Below are 18151 nucleotides of genomic sequence, written 5' to 3' on the forward strand. Positions count from 1 at the left end.
ACTTTATAAAATATTATGTCGTGAAGAATAATTTCGAAAATCTTAGCAAAATTGCAAATAATTGAGATCGGTCTGTAGTTTTCAGTTTCTGATTTGTCTCCTCTCTTAAATATGGGATACACTAGGATTTTTTCCATAAACTAAGTAGTTTTTCAGGTTTAAGGCATAGGTTACATAGTATTTTAAGCGGTTTTACAGGGACAAAGCGGTAATCACGAATCAAGTATGCTGGATTTAAGTCAGGACCCGAAGTTGGTTTTGATTTAAGCCTACGAATCGCCGATAAAATCTCCGCTTCTGTTATGCTATTTATGTGTATGTTGTCGGTGATGGTTGCAAAAGAATTTACGGGTGTTGTGTTATTAGGAATTGAGTAAGACATCCTAAAAAATCTGCAAATGCATTTAAGATATCTGCTGGCTTATATAAACCTCGACCTGCCAACTTCATACAGCCGGATACTGTCGAAACATCTTGTTTACCTTTAACAAAGTTCCAAAAAATGTTTAGGGTCACTTTTAATATTAGTTTCAATTCTTGAGATATAATTTCGGTAGCTTAAATTTATATCCGTTTTAATTTGATTTCTAAGTAGTTGAAAATCATTAAATGCCTTTGTATTTCCATGCTTTTATACAATTTCTATGCAGCTTTGCTTTTCTCTTTATGTTTTTTATGATGGAAGTTGAAAACATAACTCGCAGTTTTTTTGCCAGAACGATTAACTGGAGATGTTTATCGGCATTTGCTCGAAGGAACTGCCTGCCTTATTAGAAGAAGTCCCTCTTGAGCTAAGATATCAAATGTATTTATGCACGATGGTGCTCCAGCGCATTTTAGCTTAATTACTCGAGAATATTTAGATACAGAATATCCCAATCGCTGGATAGGCCGCGGAGGTCCACAACCGATCTCCCTATTTAAACTCATTAGAATTTTTCCTCTAGGGTTACCTAAAACAATTAGTTTATACTACTCCAATTGAAAATGTTAAAAATGTCAAAACACAGCAGCATTTTTGAACGAATGTGACAATTAATGGTTCGTAGGGTAGGTGCTTACATTGAAGTTGGAGGGCAACATTTTCAACAACTTTTATAACCTCTACTCCTAGTTGGAGTCATGTTTGTGGTTTACGTCATGTTAATCACTTTTCCCTTTTGTAAAAACCTTTGATTTTATAAGGATTAAATTGAATAATAAATCGGTTGTTTTCATTGTTGTATTTAAAAACACAAAATGTAATGCGTGGCACCCTTTATTAGTGATATCTACTACTATGAAAAAAATTAAATTTAGCATCTAAGAAAACCTCCCTGCATCTAAGCATATCATACGGTTATGCCCTTTTACTTTACAATAATTTAGAAAAATTGAAAATGAAATCAAAATTTCAACGCCCTGTATCTCCGCAGAGAAGCATTTTCGGACAAAGGTAATAGAAATTTTTTTCAATATTTTCACCCAAGGAATACGCCCTTAAATTTTTGTGCAATATTATGATTCCTGTATATAACCAACTTGATAAAAGTATTCTGTAGGATTATGTTTCTCCAAGGTTAAAAAGACTCTAATTGTCGATTGGATAGTGGGGTAAATAGAATTCAGATGAGCGAGAAAACTCACTAGAAAATCCTGGTGTGGCCAAATGACAAAGTATTATCGTTTCCAGATTTTTGGCTTTAAGTGAAATTTATTGACGCATCTTCAAGTTTTAGAATACGCTTTGAAGACGCCGGCAGAATGGCGGACCGTGAAACGACAGCAACTGCGACTAAGGGTAGTAATACAGAATGAAACTAGAAATATTTTATAAAAAAATGTTAAACAGCAAAACAGTTTAGCAACGCGATAATTACAGATAATTTGAATCAAAATAGGGTATTATAAAATCGTGTGAATTAATTATCTTTAACTCGTAAACTTTAATCGTAACTCTAAATAACAAAACCAAAATTCAAAGATTCAAAGGAGGAAACTAACAAACAGTTATATACTAAAAAGAAAACCAGATACAGCCAAACATAATCTAAATAAATATTTTACCGAAATTAGACTAATAATATCAAATTAACCATGCTATTAAATACTTTTGAGATGACCAAATTTTCAGTTTTTAAGTGAAACGACACCTGTTGACTTTTTGCATACCATAGAGATCATAACGAATGGTAAATCTCTAGGTATTGATCTCTCTCTATTAGGTCTGAAACACTAAAAGAAATTAAAAATGAAATAACACATCACATATATTAAGCACACATAGCATTTAAAGTAGGAATATTTTTAGAGGCACTAAAAATAGGCGTGATCATTTATACCAAAATATTCCTTCCTGCCAAATAAACTTTTCCGTATGCGACAAATAACATGAACAGAAGATGCAATACAAAAACTTACAAGTTATTCGAAGAATTAGACAAACCAAAGCATCTTTGTTGATTTTTCGAATGCTTTTGATGCGGCTCAGGCCCAAATCTTATTATTTATAACTTTATTCTATTTACTATTATGATATTGGAGATATGGTTATAAAAACTTTTTACAAGCGATTAACCAATCCAAAGCCGAATATTGTGTTAAATAAGGCACACACTTCTTTTTAGGCCTAATCTCTGAAGTACCACAGGAAACATTCTGTTTATGTTATTTCATATGTAATAAATAAAGAAAGAAGCAACTCCTTATACAGATCGTGTTATCGATGCGGTTTGCAGGCGGCGGAATTTTTCGTTTTTATTTTTAGAACCGGGAATCAGCAGACCTCACTTTGCTGTGTTACTGCACGTTGCATTAATAATTTTTGAGCGTTATTTTCGTGTTTTTTTCACTATGGCTGTTTATACCCCTTCCGAAAGAGTTCAACTAATTAAATGGTTTTCTGGAGGCAATTCGGCAGTACAATGTAGAGATTTGTTTTCAGTGCAAAAACGGATTTAAATGTGGTTACAAACTTTGAGACATCTTTTTGTCTTTAAGATTGTAAAAAATGCCACACAAAACGAAAAGAACCATCTGTTGAAGTGGTCCAGGATATAGAATGGCGGGAAGAAATGGTTTGCAGTACCCTAGAACTTGATTCGACACGGTCCACTAGAAGTGTTGGAGAGGAACTGGGAATGAGCAATGAAACTGTGGCTCATATCTGGAAAAAATATGGGTACAAATGTTTCAAGTATTCAAAAACTCAGGAAATATTTCCTGAAGACCAGTGGCGAAGAATGGGATTTTGTGAAACCATGATGGAAAAAACAAATGAAAACGAATATTTTTTAAAAAATATTTTGTTTTCTGATAAATCTTCTTTTTCATTACATGGCAAACACAATCCTTCCATTGTTCGTTATTGGTCTCAGGAAAACGAGCACAGAAGTTTTCAGTTTCGTACCCAGTATCCTCAGAAATTCAATGTTTGGGTAGGTATTTTGGGCGACAATGTTATAGGGCCATTTTTTATTGACGGCACTTTAAACGCCTAAAAGTACCTTGAGTTGCTGCAAAACCAAGTTCTTGCCAAGTTCTTGCAAGTTCCTGCCATTCAAATCCTACCTGATGTAGACCTGGGATTGGTTTATTTTCAGCAAGATGGCTGTCCTGCTTATAACGCGGCTAGGGTAAAAGAATTTTTAACAAATACTTTTCCTAACCGCCTTATTAGTGGGACTGGCGATATTAAATGGCCTCCTAGATCTCCAGATTTGTCTTCAAATTGCTTTTATCTGTGGGGTTACCTTAAGCGAAATAAAATTGTCGAAGGTGCCAATTCCATTTTACCTGAAATTCTTTTGGAGGTGCGAAATAGCTTTTACGATAAGTTAAGTTTTTGTTTAGCGAAAGAAGGCGGTTTATTTGAGCCTTTTATTTAAAAAATGATATGTTGTTAAGTTTGTTTATTATTAGAGTTTTATTTCTGATTTTTTATTATATTTTTTTCAGAGTTGATATTTTATTTTTTATTAGAATAACGCTTTAATTTTCATTATGCAAAATACAGCATATTAAACATTTTAAGATTACAATTCTATGCGGGTTTTACACATTGTTATGTCTGTAAAACCCGCATTAGAATAAATATTTTAAAAATGCCTGGATTTTCGCGTAATATTTTGGGACATTTTGTCGCCAAACGACGCAGCTCCCACGAAAGTCAGATTTTTTAATTTTATTGAATTTAGAATTTAGTTAGTTCAGTACCGGTTTCTGTTATCGTACGAATAATACTGTATAGGTAAGTAAAGTATGGTCTAAGTGAATTTTAAATAAAAATATTTAGTTGTTTTAGTCCGGATTTGCTTTATAAATTGTAATATGCGAATTAAATTTTTTAATCTTGTAAATATTGTTTAAATGAATACATAATATGAATGAATTAATAAACGGCATGACTGTAGAAAAATAAAAAAATCTATACTATCAAAAGAATAAAATAAACTTTTCCCTTAAAAATTTTAATTTATTTCGTTCATTTTCAGTTTGTAACATGTCCAAAAAAAGCGAAGACTAGTGAAATCTGGAATTTTTTACGCCTGTTGAAAGTGACAATTATTATGCAACATGTAATATGTGCAAGAAAAGACTTTCCTATAAAATGACTAACTCAAATCTAAGAAAACGCATTACCTCTAATCATCCCTCAGTTTCTTTAACTACATTAAATCCCGGTAATAAAGACTGGTGACACAAACACTAAAAATCCTATCAGCAGTGAAAATACAGCTAGTACCAGTACCAATAACACACCATTACAGTTTGTCGTTACATCAACTTCTGGCACATCAGTGACATCGGTTGCAATGATAAAATCGAGTACTCAACAAAAAGTTACGACATACTTGCCAAAAAGAATCGGAAAATCAACGGTGAATGAAATAAACGAAAAATTTTTGCAGTTGTTCTTCAAAGATTTTTAGAGCTTCACAATTGTAGAGGACACAGGGTTTAGAGAACTTATTCACGCACTAAATCCCTCATATGAACTTCCTAATAGGAAAAAAATTTCCATGAATTGCCATGAAAGGCCATCATACTGGCCAAAATTTAGCTGCAACAATAAACCGAATTGTATCAGATTGGAACCTGTTAAATAAAATAATTTTGGTAGTTTCTGATAACGCCTCCAATATTAAAAACGCCATAATTAAGGAATTAGGGTGGAAACATTTTGAATGTTTTGCCCACACATTAAATTTGATAGTTAAAGATTCTTTGTCTGAGCCCAATATTGTTGATCTTCTTACTAAAGTTAGAGCAATTCTTGGACATTTTAGGCGAAGCTATATAGGTAAATAAAAGCTAACAGAATATCAAAAGCAAATTAATCCATCTGCTGAACCACTAAAATTAATTCAGGACGTAGCCACTAGGTGGAATTCTACATTTTACATGCTTGACCGCATGGTAACTTTAGAAAATGGTGTAAAAAGCACAATAGCAATTTTAGACCACGAAAATGTGCCTGTTTTAAGTCCTTCTGAATGGAATCTATGTAAGGAACTAAAAAGTAAAAACTTCTAAAGTATTGCGTCCATTTGAAAAAACAACACAAACAATAAGTGGAGAAATTTATATAACAGGTTCGTACGTCATTCCTTTAGTTACGATCCCATTTGTTGTTTGTGCCAATCTTCTAAAAAAAAAGTTTAGCGATAGTGTAGTCCGTGTAATTTATTACAAATTCCAAATGTTTTGTGTTCGATTAATTAAAAATTTTAATTTTTGAATGTAGGTGATTCATAAACCCGAAACTTGATTTTATTTTTACAGATAATAATATGGCAACATACATATATTCATATATTCATTAAAAATAATTCAATTTATGTGGTGATAGTAGTGATAGTGAAATTAAATATGACGGTTTTACCATCTTCAGGTGTGATAATTAAATCAATAAATATTAATAATATGATGACGAATGTCAATGAAAAAAAAACCGTTAAGAGCTGCATAATTCGTATTCGTTGCCAGATACCCAGCTGTTCTTATTTTTATTTTCATTTTGGGTTTAACCACATATGTAAATAGCTCCGCAGCTGTGCGGAGCTGCAGCAGTGCGGAGCTATTTACATCAACTTTAATATGTATGTATTATAATCAAGTCACTGCAGTGATTCAAATCACTGTTTAAAATCACGGTGATTTAGAATTCACTGTCGCCGTTTCACCGGTTACCGAAAAATCATTGTATTTCCCAACACAAAAGAGATAGTATAACATTAAAAATCGAAAAAATAAGAAATTTAATAAATAAATTCTTTGATATTCTCGGCTAATGTCGTGTAAATTCTTTACGTTTTTTGTTTACTGCTTTTATCGTTTATCAAAATTTGTGTTACTGTGTGGTTTTCAGTACGAATCTTTAGTTCGATCAGTTGTATCAGTCTTTTACTATTGCGTATTTCATTTGTATGATTATTTTGTAAGCAAAAATGGTCCATGTTTACGAAAAACAATGAACTAATAATAATATGTATAAAATATGTATACAATTTTAAAAAATAGTTATATAGATGATTTTTGGCCAAAAAAGGAGAACTCTAAGGTTTTACTTATTTACCACTTAACAAACTAAAGTTTAATGCAAAATGAACATATCGTTTCGTATGGCATTTACTAGAAAAAATATATTTCTAGTCTCAGCAGCCACCGTACAAGGATTCAATTGAGTGAAGCAACGCTCTTCAACTTAAGGCTTTGCCTATGAATTTCTGATGAATAGTACATGCGTATCTCGGCACCCAAAAAAACTGGTTAAGCGTGTATATTTCTATAATTTACTATTTTGTTCCCGATATTATTATAGAAGAATATAAATCAACATTTCGTAGAGAAACAGTCAAGACCTATATAAATAATACCTAATAATTAAAGAATTATACAGGGAGTTTTCCAAACTGTTTTTTTGCAGACGTTTTTTTACATAAAATTTATATACCTCAAAAACCCTAAGGTATAAGATGTTATACTTACAATGTGTTTAGATTTTCAAGAAAAATCTAAAAACATAGTTAACTTTCATCTGAATTAACGGAGTTGATATTTACTGCCGGTATACCCGGAAATGCCAAAACTAATAAAATGTTTCAGTTGTGAATCCTGTAATTATTCTGCAATCTTGTTAAACTATATTTTCCTATTCTTCGTTTTCCAGAGAACTTCTCTGTATAGGAACCCATCGTAAATTTCTACATATTTACAATTTTTTTTAAATCCAGTACTTTGATATAATAAAAAACTAGTTATTATTTTGAATAATTCCTAGTTCTTTTACATTTAAATTTAAAGCTCTGGGAAGAATGTATACACTAGGAAGTTTTGTATTCATATATGCCTTATGATCTCTGTAAGACATGCTTAAAATATTTTAAAATGCTTCAGAAACGAAGTCCCAAAAATGTTAAAAACGGTTACATAGGCTTTACTAGAAACATTTCCGGTACTTACCGGGTGGCCCAGAATAACAACAGGAAACATCAAAACTTCTTTGCTTTTTAACCAAAACAAATCTGAAAGTTTGGTTTGTTATATAAGTGCGCTTTTTGCAATTGCTGTCAGCTAGATTTACGGCTTTATATGTGGAAATTAAAAAAAATAATAATTTTGAGGGAGGCTTACACATAAATTCCATTTCTATAACTTCAACACCTGGGCGGCATCCACGTTTACTTTTCAAATGGGAATCTGGACTTGTACTGAATGAAAGTTTCCTGGTAGATATATTGGGAGAAGGGTTGATATAGGGCCCGCGAGATCTCCCGATACGTCTTCCCTTGAGTCTTTTTTATAGGACATCCCAAATCGAAAATGTATGCTAACCAGCCTAAATCCTTAGAAGATAAAAGGAACTCTAACTCTAATGGATGCGATCAAATGACTCCTGATTTATATTAAAATGTCCCGGAACGTTTTGCTGTTTTAAGTGACAGGATATTTTGAACAATTGATAGGATAAAACGGTAAAAAGTACTAATACATAAACTTAAATTCAATTTCTTGGTAACCGGTAGCTCAAGTTTAAAGAAAGGAAACTTCATTATCATCTTTTCAAAAGATGTATAGTTGCCTCCAGACACAATTTATTTTGGATATTTGTCAAAACTACTGCTTTTTACATGTCACAACTATGTTGCCACCTGCTAAATGATTTTAGGGAACGTGGTTTTCGGATCACTAGAATATACCAGTTTTTATTTGTTTATATAAACTTTTGGTATATTCTAGTGATCCGTGTATAACAGAGTACTGGACACGTACCAATTGCCGCCCGATTGCACTAGTTCCAGTAATATCGAAGATTATGGAGAAAGCAGTCAACTAACAACTGTTAAGATATCTGGAATCATCGGGACTAATCAGCGATCATCAATACGGCTTCCGAAAGCTTAGATCCACCGGCGATCTTCTGGCCTACGTCACACACTTGTGGACGGAGGCCATGGAGAAGCACGGCGAGTCCCGCTCAGTCGCTCTTGACATTTCCAAGGCATTTGACAGAGTGTGGCATGAGGGACTACTAACCAAGCTCTCCTCAATCGGCATACAAAACTCATTATTGAATTGGATCAAAAGTTTTCTTGAACAACGAACAATCCAAGTAGCCGTCTCTCCGACAAATTTAACATTAACGCTGGAGTCCCTCAAGGATGCAGTCTATCCCCCACCCTTTTCTTGGTATATATCAACGATTTGCTAGGAACCACTGTAAATCCAATCTACAGCTTTGCGGACGATAGCACACTTATTTTCACATTTAAGTCCGCCAAGCCAACGACAACTGCAAGTTCTCAGAATCTTAGGCAGCAACAAGTAGCTTCCACCAACAACGATATTAGAGCAATCTTGGAGTGGGGCGATAACAATTTGGTCAATTTTAACGCTAAAAAAACGCAGGCTGCAGTATTTACGATGAAGACTAACCTTGGTGGCCCGGAGCTGGTTATGGCAGGGAAAACATTGCCAATGAAATCATCTTTACATCTTCTAGGAGTCGAGGTCACCAACAGTGTGTCCTGTCATGACCACGTTGCCGAGGTCGCCAGATGGGGCTTCCAAAAAACTCGGAGTGCTTTTCAAAACAAAAAACTGTATACACCAGAACAGCTGCTGACTCTGTATAGGGCTCAAATACGCCCTTCCCTCGAGTATTGCTCGCATGTCTGGAGCTCTGCACCCAAGCATAGTTTAAAGCTGCTAGATTCTATACAGAAGAGAGCTATTCGTCTTATCGACAAACCAGAACTGACAAAGACTCTGGATAGTCTGGAGCACAGGAGAAAGGTGGCTGATCTCTGTTTATTCTACCGTTATTATCACGGTAAGTGGTCCTCTGAGCTGGCAGGCCTGATTCCACCCAGGGCTGTTCCGACAAGAAGGACGCGTTTAGCAGTTGCGGCTCATCAACATCGAGTCCACCTGCCAACCCCAAGGACGTCGCTTTATCGGGACTCATTGATCTGGAGAACATCTTCTTTGTGGAACGGGCTTCCATCTCACATATTTCCCGACGCATACAACCTACAGCGATTCAAGATAAATGCCCACAAATATCTTCGCGCAAGCATCACTCCAACAGTGACATAGGACTTTCCTCTTGTGCTTGTGTTTCCCATAAAAAAAAGCCAAAAATTGCAGAATATGGAGCTATTGTAAGAAATCCAACTTCTTGTCGACCAAAAATTACAAACGACATTCAAGATAGAAAGTTAGTTGGATTTCTAAGAAACAATCCGTTTGAAACAGCAATAAAGGCGAAAGAAAACACGCATTTTCCTTGTTCTGCTAATACAGCTCGTAGTAGGATAAGAAATTCGGAAATTAAAAGTTGCTGTGTAACAAATAAAATATTTTTTACTGAAGCAAACAAACAGAAAAGATTAGAATTTGTTCATCAATATGCACACCAAAACAACATATGGGAAACGCTAATATTTTCGGATGAAAAAACCGTTCAATGGCAAAATCCGCGTTTACAGGCCTAATACCAGATGTGTTGAAAGATATACACATAAGACTAATCAAAGTGGACGTTTTAGTATAAACATTTGGGCCTGGACTTGTTTTAGAGGACCAGGCGTTAGTCAAATAGTGCAGGGAAGGCTTAATGCCTTAGGATATTGCAATATCTTAAACAATGTTATGATGCCATCGGTTGGTGTAGTCTAATCATCTACTATCAACATGATAATGCTCCTATAGATACAGCCTGTATAGTTCAAAATTATCTAGACGAAAGACGAATTTAAGTTTTACCGTGGCCCTCGAGAGCCCTAATATTAACCCAGTTGAAAGCGTTTGGGGTAAAATGGCAAAATATATGTACGCCTAAAGATAGATGACACATGACACATGGAAGAATACCACAGAAACATAATTTTAAGTATGCCACGACGTTTGCAAGCCGTAATTGATAACAACGGTGCGCTTACTAAGCATTAATAATTTTTAATTCCATATCATCAAAAACGATAATATTAGTTAGTTTTGGTTTATTTATAAAATGTGTTCCAAATAAAAATAAATATCGAAAAATAAAAATGTTTTGTATCAATATTATTTAAATATGTAATTATTAAAACTCTGAAAATTCATAATGGGTAAATATGCCTACCATAACCAAGGAATGCGATTTACTATAATAGACCAGGAGACAATTCCCTACCTAAATTTTAATGTTCCAAATTTTTGTCGGCACAATGGTACATCATGGTAGCAAAATTTCGGGAAACTGGTTCGGTGGCAAATAAAGAAACGGAATATTGAAAATCCAAAGAGAAATGAGGCAGTAGAAGTCTGTGTTCTCGGTGAAGTTAGTATGAACCCTACATTAAGTATCAGAAAACTTTCTCATGTAACGGGAGTCTCGCAGACCACTGTACAGAGAATTCTAAAACATAATAAATGGCACCCATATAAAATTCAACTTCTTTAAGAATTAAATGAAGATGATAACGACCGCCGTTTACAGTTTTATGAAATAATGTCCAAACTAATTTCGAATAATCTTAACTATCTTTTAAATGTTTGCTTCTTAGACGAATGTTCATTTTTTTTCAATGGCACTCTCCATCGTCATAACTGTGGGTACTGGTCGGACACGAATCCAAGGAACTACCATGAGGTTCATACTCAACACCCTCAAAAATTAAACGTTTCAGTTAGTATTTTTGGTGATCACGTAATTGGATCATTTTTCTCACCGGAAAACTTAAATGGAGATACGTACTTAGGCCTTTTGGAGAATGCCGTTAACCCAGCATTGGTTGAAATTATGGAAAACGACCAACGCTAAGAAATGCGATATTTCAGCAAGACGAGTTTTTCTCCCTATTACCAGTTGGGAGAAGGAGTGCTATTGAATGGCCCGCGAGATCACCCGATTTATCTCTTCTTGATTTCTTTTTGTGGGGTCATCTGAAATCCAAAATTTATACCAGCCAACCTGAATCGGTGGATTTTGAGGGTGGTTGCAACCCGCGCCAAGGGGTTGATGTTAAGGGGTTGAAAGTATTTAAAAAAATTGTCTTTCTAAAATCAAAAATCGACGGGTCCGAGCATTTTTTTAAAAAGAGCCTCAAACCTTGCTGGACTGTTTTTGATGGGCCACCCTGTATAGGCCACCATCATCAGATGTTAAGGATTTTTTAGATAGCCTAGTCCTTGTTAAGTAAATTCTAAGTTCACTTTCAGAAATAAATATTTCCCCTTTTAGGAAGTGGTGTCCATGGGCAATGTTTGATCTGCAGGTTGACTACTCACTTCGAAGTAAAAAATATTTAAGAATAATTGGACTATGTTCACTATTCTCTAGAAATGCTATTGCAGGTCTAACTAGGTCGAAGCAGAAGTTTCAGAAATATTCGGCCTTGCAAGTAGTAGTGGTGTCCATGGGCAAGTTGACTACTCATTTTAAAGGTGACTATAATAAATTATGTCTGGCTAAATTAAGTTATAGTCAAGGGATTATGAAAATAGTTCGTTTCAATATATCCATACGAACGAATACGTATACAATTTCCCATTATATCGGAAGTAAAGACAGAAAAGAATTGAAAATGCAAAATGGACGTTCACATAACAAACCTAATTTAATTTGTTTTAATTGAAAAGCAAATAAGTTGTAGACCGGGCCACCTGGGTCATTGCTGGCATGTTTCTAACATGGTGTGTTATTCGGCTATATAAAAATAAGCGAAAATTGAAAAAACATACCTTTTCGAGTTAAGCTGTAGGAGCGAGAATCGTCCACAGGCCTCGCCATCCCAAAGTCTCCTATTTTCACAATATACTGAGCATTCACTAGACAATTTCTACACGCCAAATCTCTATGAACATATTTCATTCCTGCTAAATAACTTAATCCTCTTGCGATATCCAATGCCATATTTGTTAACCGCGTCGGTGATAAATCTTCCAAAGCACGATTACTCTGCTCCTCCGATTTCTTACCGCTGCTGATCAAATGCCTACGGGTTACCAAGTAGCTCCTTAAATCGCCATACAGGCAATATTCCATAAGTGTTGCCTGTCTAGTATTTTTGGTAATTACGCCAATAAGCTGTACAATATTCTCGTGTTTAAACCGCTTCATATTGTCCGCCTCTGTCAGAAAATCAATTCTGTCTTCAGCGGAGAAGCCGGCTTTCAGAGTTTTAATGGCCACTGGAAACCGGCAATCTTCGCCAATTTGGGCTTCTCCGCCATAGACTGTGCCGAAGGCTCCTTCACCTATAATAGAACAAAAAATTAAACTCTTTATATCAAAGGAGGTTAAGGCGGCCTGACAGAGGAGGCAAGGCAGGATAAGCATCTTCATAAATGTCTTCGATTATATTTATTATTAAATAATGACACTTTATAACTACTTTTGAAATATATACTAAAAAAATTTATTAGGCTATAAACAACAACTTTGTTTGAGTAAGTCTCAATAGTATTTCTAGGAAAACAAAAATATTACTACCCAAATTACCAACTAGAATTTCTAGGAAAAAAGCAGTCTTTGTGTTCATGTTGAATTTAATTTAAATAAAAATTCATAGTTTTAGAATTGTAGTTCGTGTTTTTATACAGTGCTTTCATTTTAAAACGATCCACCCTTAATAACTTTCTTAAAAAAAAAAAAAAAAACGTCAAATTAGATATACAGGGGGACGTTTAATTATGCATTTACTGAAGTTCTGTCAATCACCTCCTCACCTCCAGCTAATCTCACTTTAATATGTCAAATGGGAACCCCCATCGTGTGATACATCATAGTAAGCAGCGTAAAATTCTCTATTCAACGGTACCGGTAAAAAAAATGAAATCGGTAAATGTGTAAGCAAATAGTTAGCGAAAATGTCTAGAAATAATGAATATTTTATTTACGCCAAACTTTGGTATTTTAAATGAATACTTTTAGTGTGGTATCTACATCATTTTAAAATTCTTACATTTTTTATAATAGATCATCAAAAAAAAAAAAATACAAGCAATTTAGAAGTTAAAATGTGTGGTAACAAACAGTACATTTAGTTCAAGCAAATTATTTATTTTTTTAAGTAAAGAATGTGTACCGTTATTTGCGAGAAAAAAAAGTGTCTTCAAATTTTTTGCAAAAATCTTTTTTTTTTTTTTTTTAAATCCGCATGTTTTTCGGGAAGGTCATACCCAATATCCCCAAAAAATTAGACTGGCGAAATTTATTTAAACCTTTTAGAAAATGCAATATACCCTTCCATCATCCAATCTATGGAAAATCAAGTAGATCAACACATGGTGCTATATTATTGAATGAAAATAATATACATTTTCAGCAGGATGGAGCTCCCGCGCACTACACTTTGGTAGTTCGAGAGTGGCTTGATGAAAATTTTCGAGAAAAGTAGATTGGCAGACGTGGTGCAATCGAATGGCCTGCGCGGTCTCCGGACCTAACCCCACTAGACTTTTTTCTTTGGGGCTACTTAAAAAGCAAAGTTTATAAAACCCCACCTGAGAGTATTGAGAATTTAGAAAATAGAATATTTCAAGAATGCAGAGAAATTAGCGGGCAGACCCTTGCCAATGTTCGTAAGGAGTTTGAAAATAGGCTTTTTTATTGTCTTGCTAATAACGGCACGCATTTTGAACATTTAATAAAATAAATTTGGTAAACTAATTAAATTTATTTTTCTACCCTACCGATTTACACTTTAATTGCTTCTTGGTCAATCAATTTTATTTTTTTTTACAACCATTGATAGCATAATGAATGCCCTTTAAAATAATGTATCACACCATGGGGTAGCCATTTGACATACCAAAGTTTGGCGTAAATAAAATATTCATTATTTTTAGACATTTTCGCTAACTATTTGCTTACAAATTTACTGATTTCATTTTTTTTGGTACCGTTGAATAGAGAATTTTACGCTCTTTACACTGATGTATTGGAGGTTCCCATTTGACATATTAAAGTGAGGTTAGCTGGAGGTGAGGAGGTGATTGACAGAACTTCAGTAAATGCATAATTAAACGTCCCCCTGTATATCTAATTCGACGTGTTTTTTTTTTTTTTTTTTTTTAAGAAAGTTATTAAGGGTGGATCATTTTGAAATTGTATAGAAATAGGGTAAGAAAAGGTTTAAGTAAAATCTGTATTGTTGTGACGAATTCATAATGAATTACTTATTTTGTTGGGTGTTACGTCACTTATAGTAAAAATCAATTTAGAAAATACTATCTTATACGGTCAAATATTGAAAAGAAGTGTAACGAAGTAACTAAATTTTCTGTAATTCTCTTATTTATCTATAGAATTACTCGGTTCTTTTTCCAACTTAAATTAATAATTTTCAAGATTCATATTGACAACAAAGCTTTGCCCAGTAAAGTTAGGAAAGTTTATATTTTGTTAATAAACGCGCGACCGCGTTAATTATTAATTTATCACCGCGTTAATACCTCAGTACCGTTCGTGTCCGTACCACCACTACTGTTACCGCGTTTACTAAGTACCGCGCATGTCCGTGCTCTATATAACGCAATGCACTGACCGGCAGTCGCAGTCGGCAGTCCGCTGAGGCCGCAGTCCGTTGAGTGGCAGTCCGACCGAGGTAAGCCCCACAGTACCATACATCGCTCCGCCGCCGCCAGCTCCTTCACTCCGCCGCTGTTGTCAGCATGTAAGTATAATAGGTAAGAAGGTAGGCAAACTCCTTTTTCCTAATCCTAGTGTCTACAGGATACACGGGGTTGCGTGCCGGACCGTTACGGTGTAACACTGTGTGTTCCTTAAAAAGTGCTAGGGGGCTACGTGTCGGACAGTTTCGAGGTATCACCCTGCATTGGATATTATCCCATTATTCCCAACCTATACAATCTTCTACCTACATAATTAAGACCGCGTCTACCGACATTTTAAACAGAATTGGCCAAGGTTACGAGCGACCGCATTTATATTAGACCGCTTAATTATTCTGTGGGTGACTTACCGCTTACCATTTCATACTTTATTTTCTCTGGGCTGTATCTGATCCGTTCATTCACTGCCATAAATTACCGTACCGCTTTTACATTTTGCTTACCGACATGGGTTCTCTTCATTGCACCCCTCCTCTTCCCGCACCGTGCCGTATAGAATTTGGCCGTATGTAAGGCTTATTGAGAAGTGTTAGCAAAGATATGACATCTTAGGTTTTGGGATGAATAAATGTGATTTTGTTACAATATTGCCTATAGTTTTACTCACACAGAAGATCTGGATTACTTTCTCCACTGTCTAAAGGCTACCCGATAGGCCGTGGTCCCTCATCCACATTAAACTTGAGGGTGGCGCCCGAGATAATGGTTGGATAACCAACTACAAACTTTATAAACAACCCAGAAGATCGAGAGGGGATAGAAAAAAAATAGTAAGCGCCAGTAAATACCATTACAGAAGAAGAAAATAGACTTATTCACGGATTTAAAAAAAAAAACATGAACTTAAATCTTTAAAGATACTTTTCGTTATATTTAATTTAATGCTTAGAACATTGAAAGGCTAGAATTAGTAAACAACAACTTTGTTTGAGTCCAACATGTGCACAGGGGCAAGAGGGGTGTTTTGTTTACAAACATATTTGCCGATTCTCTGTTGTCAAGTCGACGCAAATTTCCAACGGAGGAAATTTTTAGCTATATTTTAACAACCATCATAACGTTAAATTAACTTATTTGTGTTGTATTATATAGGAAAATTTCAAATAAAAAGTATAAGTAGTTTAATTAACATATTTTAAGAATAAATATAATATCCTTAAGCAAAAAATAAACAAAATTATTAATATTCCTATCCCTAAAACTGCTTCTAAAATATTTGAAGCGACAACACCGGAGCTTAAGCGCCTGAGCCATACGCGTACTGTCATCTGTCAAACGGCTTTTTGTTTACGTTCGGGATTCGTGTATTTTCTTTCATTTTTGATTTAAAAAGGAAAAATGCCACATTTTAGTGTTTTTTTAAATTGCTAGGATGGCAAAAACTTGTTTCGTTTGTGCCGCATCATGATAAAAAGGTGATTCAAGCCGATCTTTTCACAAGTAAGTACCGATACTTTCATAACATCACATCATGGGGTTACCATCATCATAAGCGTAGAATAGGGGATCTTATAGATATAAACCTAATAAAAACTTGAATGTGAAAGTGTGCGTAAAATACCAAAATAGTTATATTTTTAAATCTAAATATTTCATATTCATCTATAATTAGGCTATAAAAAATATAAAACTAGAATTTTTTCCCTGGTTTTATTACAGGATTTTATCTTTTTTTTGTTGTTTTGGCAGAAAGAAGGCATAATACCTATCTAGCATAATGTACCTAGGAAAGTCCTATGTATAGTTATGTTTTGTAGACATTAGGTAGATAGATAAAATTACTAAGAAGAGTAGAGTAGAAGTGATTTCTTATATAAGGAAGCTAATATTATCAGTAGCCAGACTTTATTTTAAAAAATCAGCTCTACCTCAAAGGTAATTTTTTTTTAAATATATTTTTCTAGAAGAAAAAAATCGTCACAAAAAGTATTAGTGTTACTCATATAAGCTTTATTTATAACTAATACTAATTAAATTAGAGAAGTGTGTAAAACTATTTTTTTAGTAGAATTTCTGATGTACTAGTTAAAAACACAGCAGCGGATAATTCAGTTAATTTACCAAGTGATTTATCCTTCAAAGCTGCAGGGGCAGCTTTCCTGAGCGCAAAAACTTCTTTAGCTTCCAAAATGGTATATAGTACAAACAGTGAAGCTAATATAGACAAGTATGGATAATTAAAATAGATTAATATTTTTGATACACTAAATTTTGTATAATTACAGATCTGATCATTCATCATCAACAATAAATGCATCTGAGCAACAATTACTATTTCTCATCCAAGCCGTTTTTGTTTAACTGCTACACATTCCCTGACTCTGCCAAGGAAAAAGTAAAAATACACTCAAAATAGAATACTAGTTATTTGCCATGTATTATCCTATTCTATATATCTTATTAAAAAGTGATATAGTATTTTATTGTGTTATATTTGTTTAATTAAATGCAATTAATTAAGTGTATGATATTACAAAGATTCTTTATAATAACATACATTTTATTGATCAATTGGATTATCATAATACATTTTTTTAATTTTGGTAATACTATATTTTTATGTATATTATTCTAGGGTAAAATCAAAATGATATCCTGAGGACCTAAGCACTGATGATTCCACCGTTTCAAAAGCTAAATCACCAAATTATAGAAAAAAAAAAAAAGAAAATTAAAATTCGAAGATTGCAACAAACAAATTTGCGCCAAAGAAATTGAATTAGATCTCAAGTCATTAATAAAATACTTAAGAAATAATAACATGATTTTTGAAAAAGCCCAACATACCACATATTTTATTTGACTTGTAAAAGTACTTGTTTGTATATTACTACTAATAAACTATCTAACCTATTGTACATAGTCTTTATTCTTAGGTAAGCTTTGTTTTTTAGTATAAATTAATATGATATAATAATTGGTATTAGGTATTATATAGGTCACTATTAAATGTCTCAAAATCATTATACAGGCTAAATACTCATAATAAAAATCTTATAACCTACAAAAAACCTGAAACTCCTTCACAATTTGAACATCCTTGTAGTTT

The 18151-nt window shown here is 33.9% G+C and overlaps 1 protein-coding gene across 4 annotated transcripts in view; it reads right to left on the bottom strand.

The window, feature by feature from the left end:
- Positions 1–18151, bottom strand: part of LOC126746095 (retinal guanylyl cyclase 2-like) — a 407445-nt gene that overhangs the window by 51709 nt on the left and 337585 nt on the right. For all 4 annotated transcript variants that reach the window (XM_050454204.1, XM_050454203.1, XM_050454205.1 and 1 more), the window contains exon 13: positions 12208–12723. In XM_050454204.1, coding sequence (XP_050310161.1) covers positions 12208–12723 — 516 coding nt within the window. The remainder of the gene's footprint in view (positions 1–12207; positions 12724–18151) is intronic.

This window comes from Anthonomus grandis, chromosome 17 (genome assembly GCF_022605725.1).
Source record: "Anthonomus grandis grandis chromosome 17, icAntGran1.3, whole genome shotgun sequence".
NCBI classification, from domain to species: Eukaryota; Metazoa; Arthropoda; class Insecta; order Coleoptera; family Curculionidae; genus Anthonomus; species Anthonomus grandis.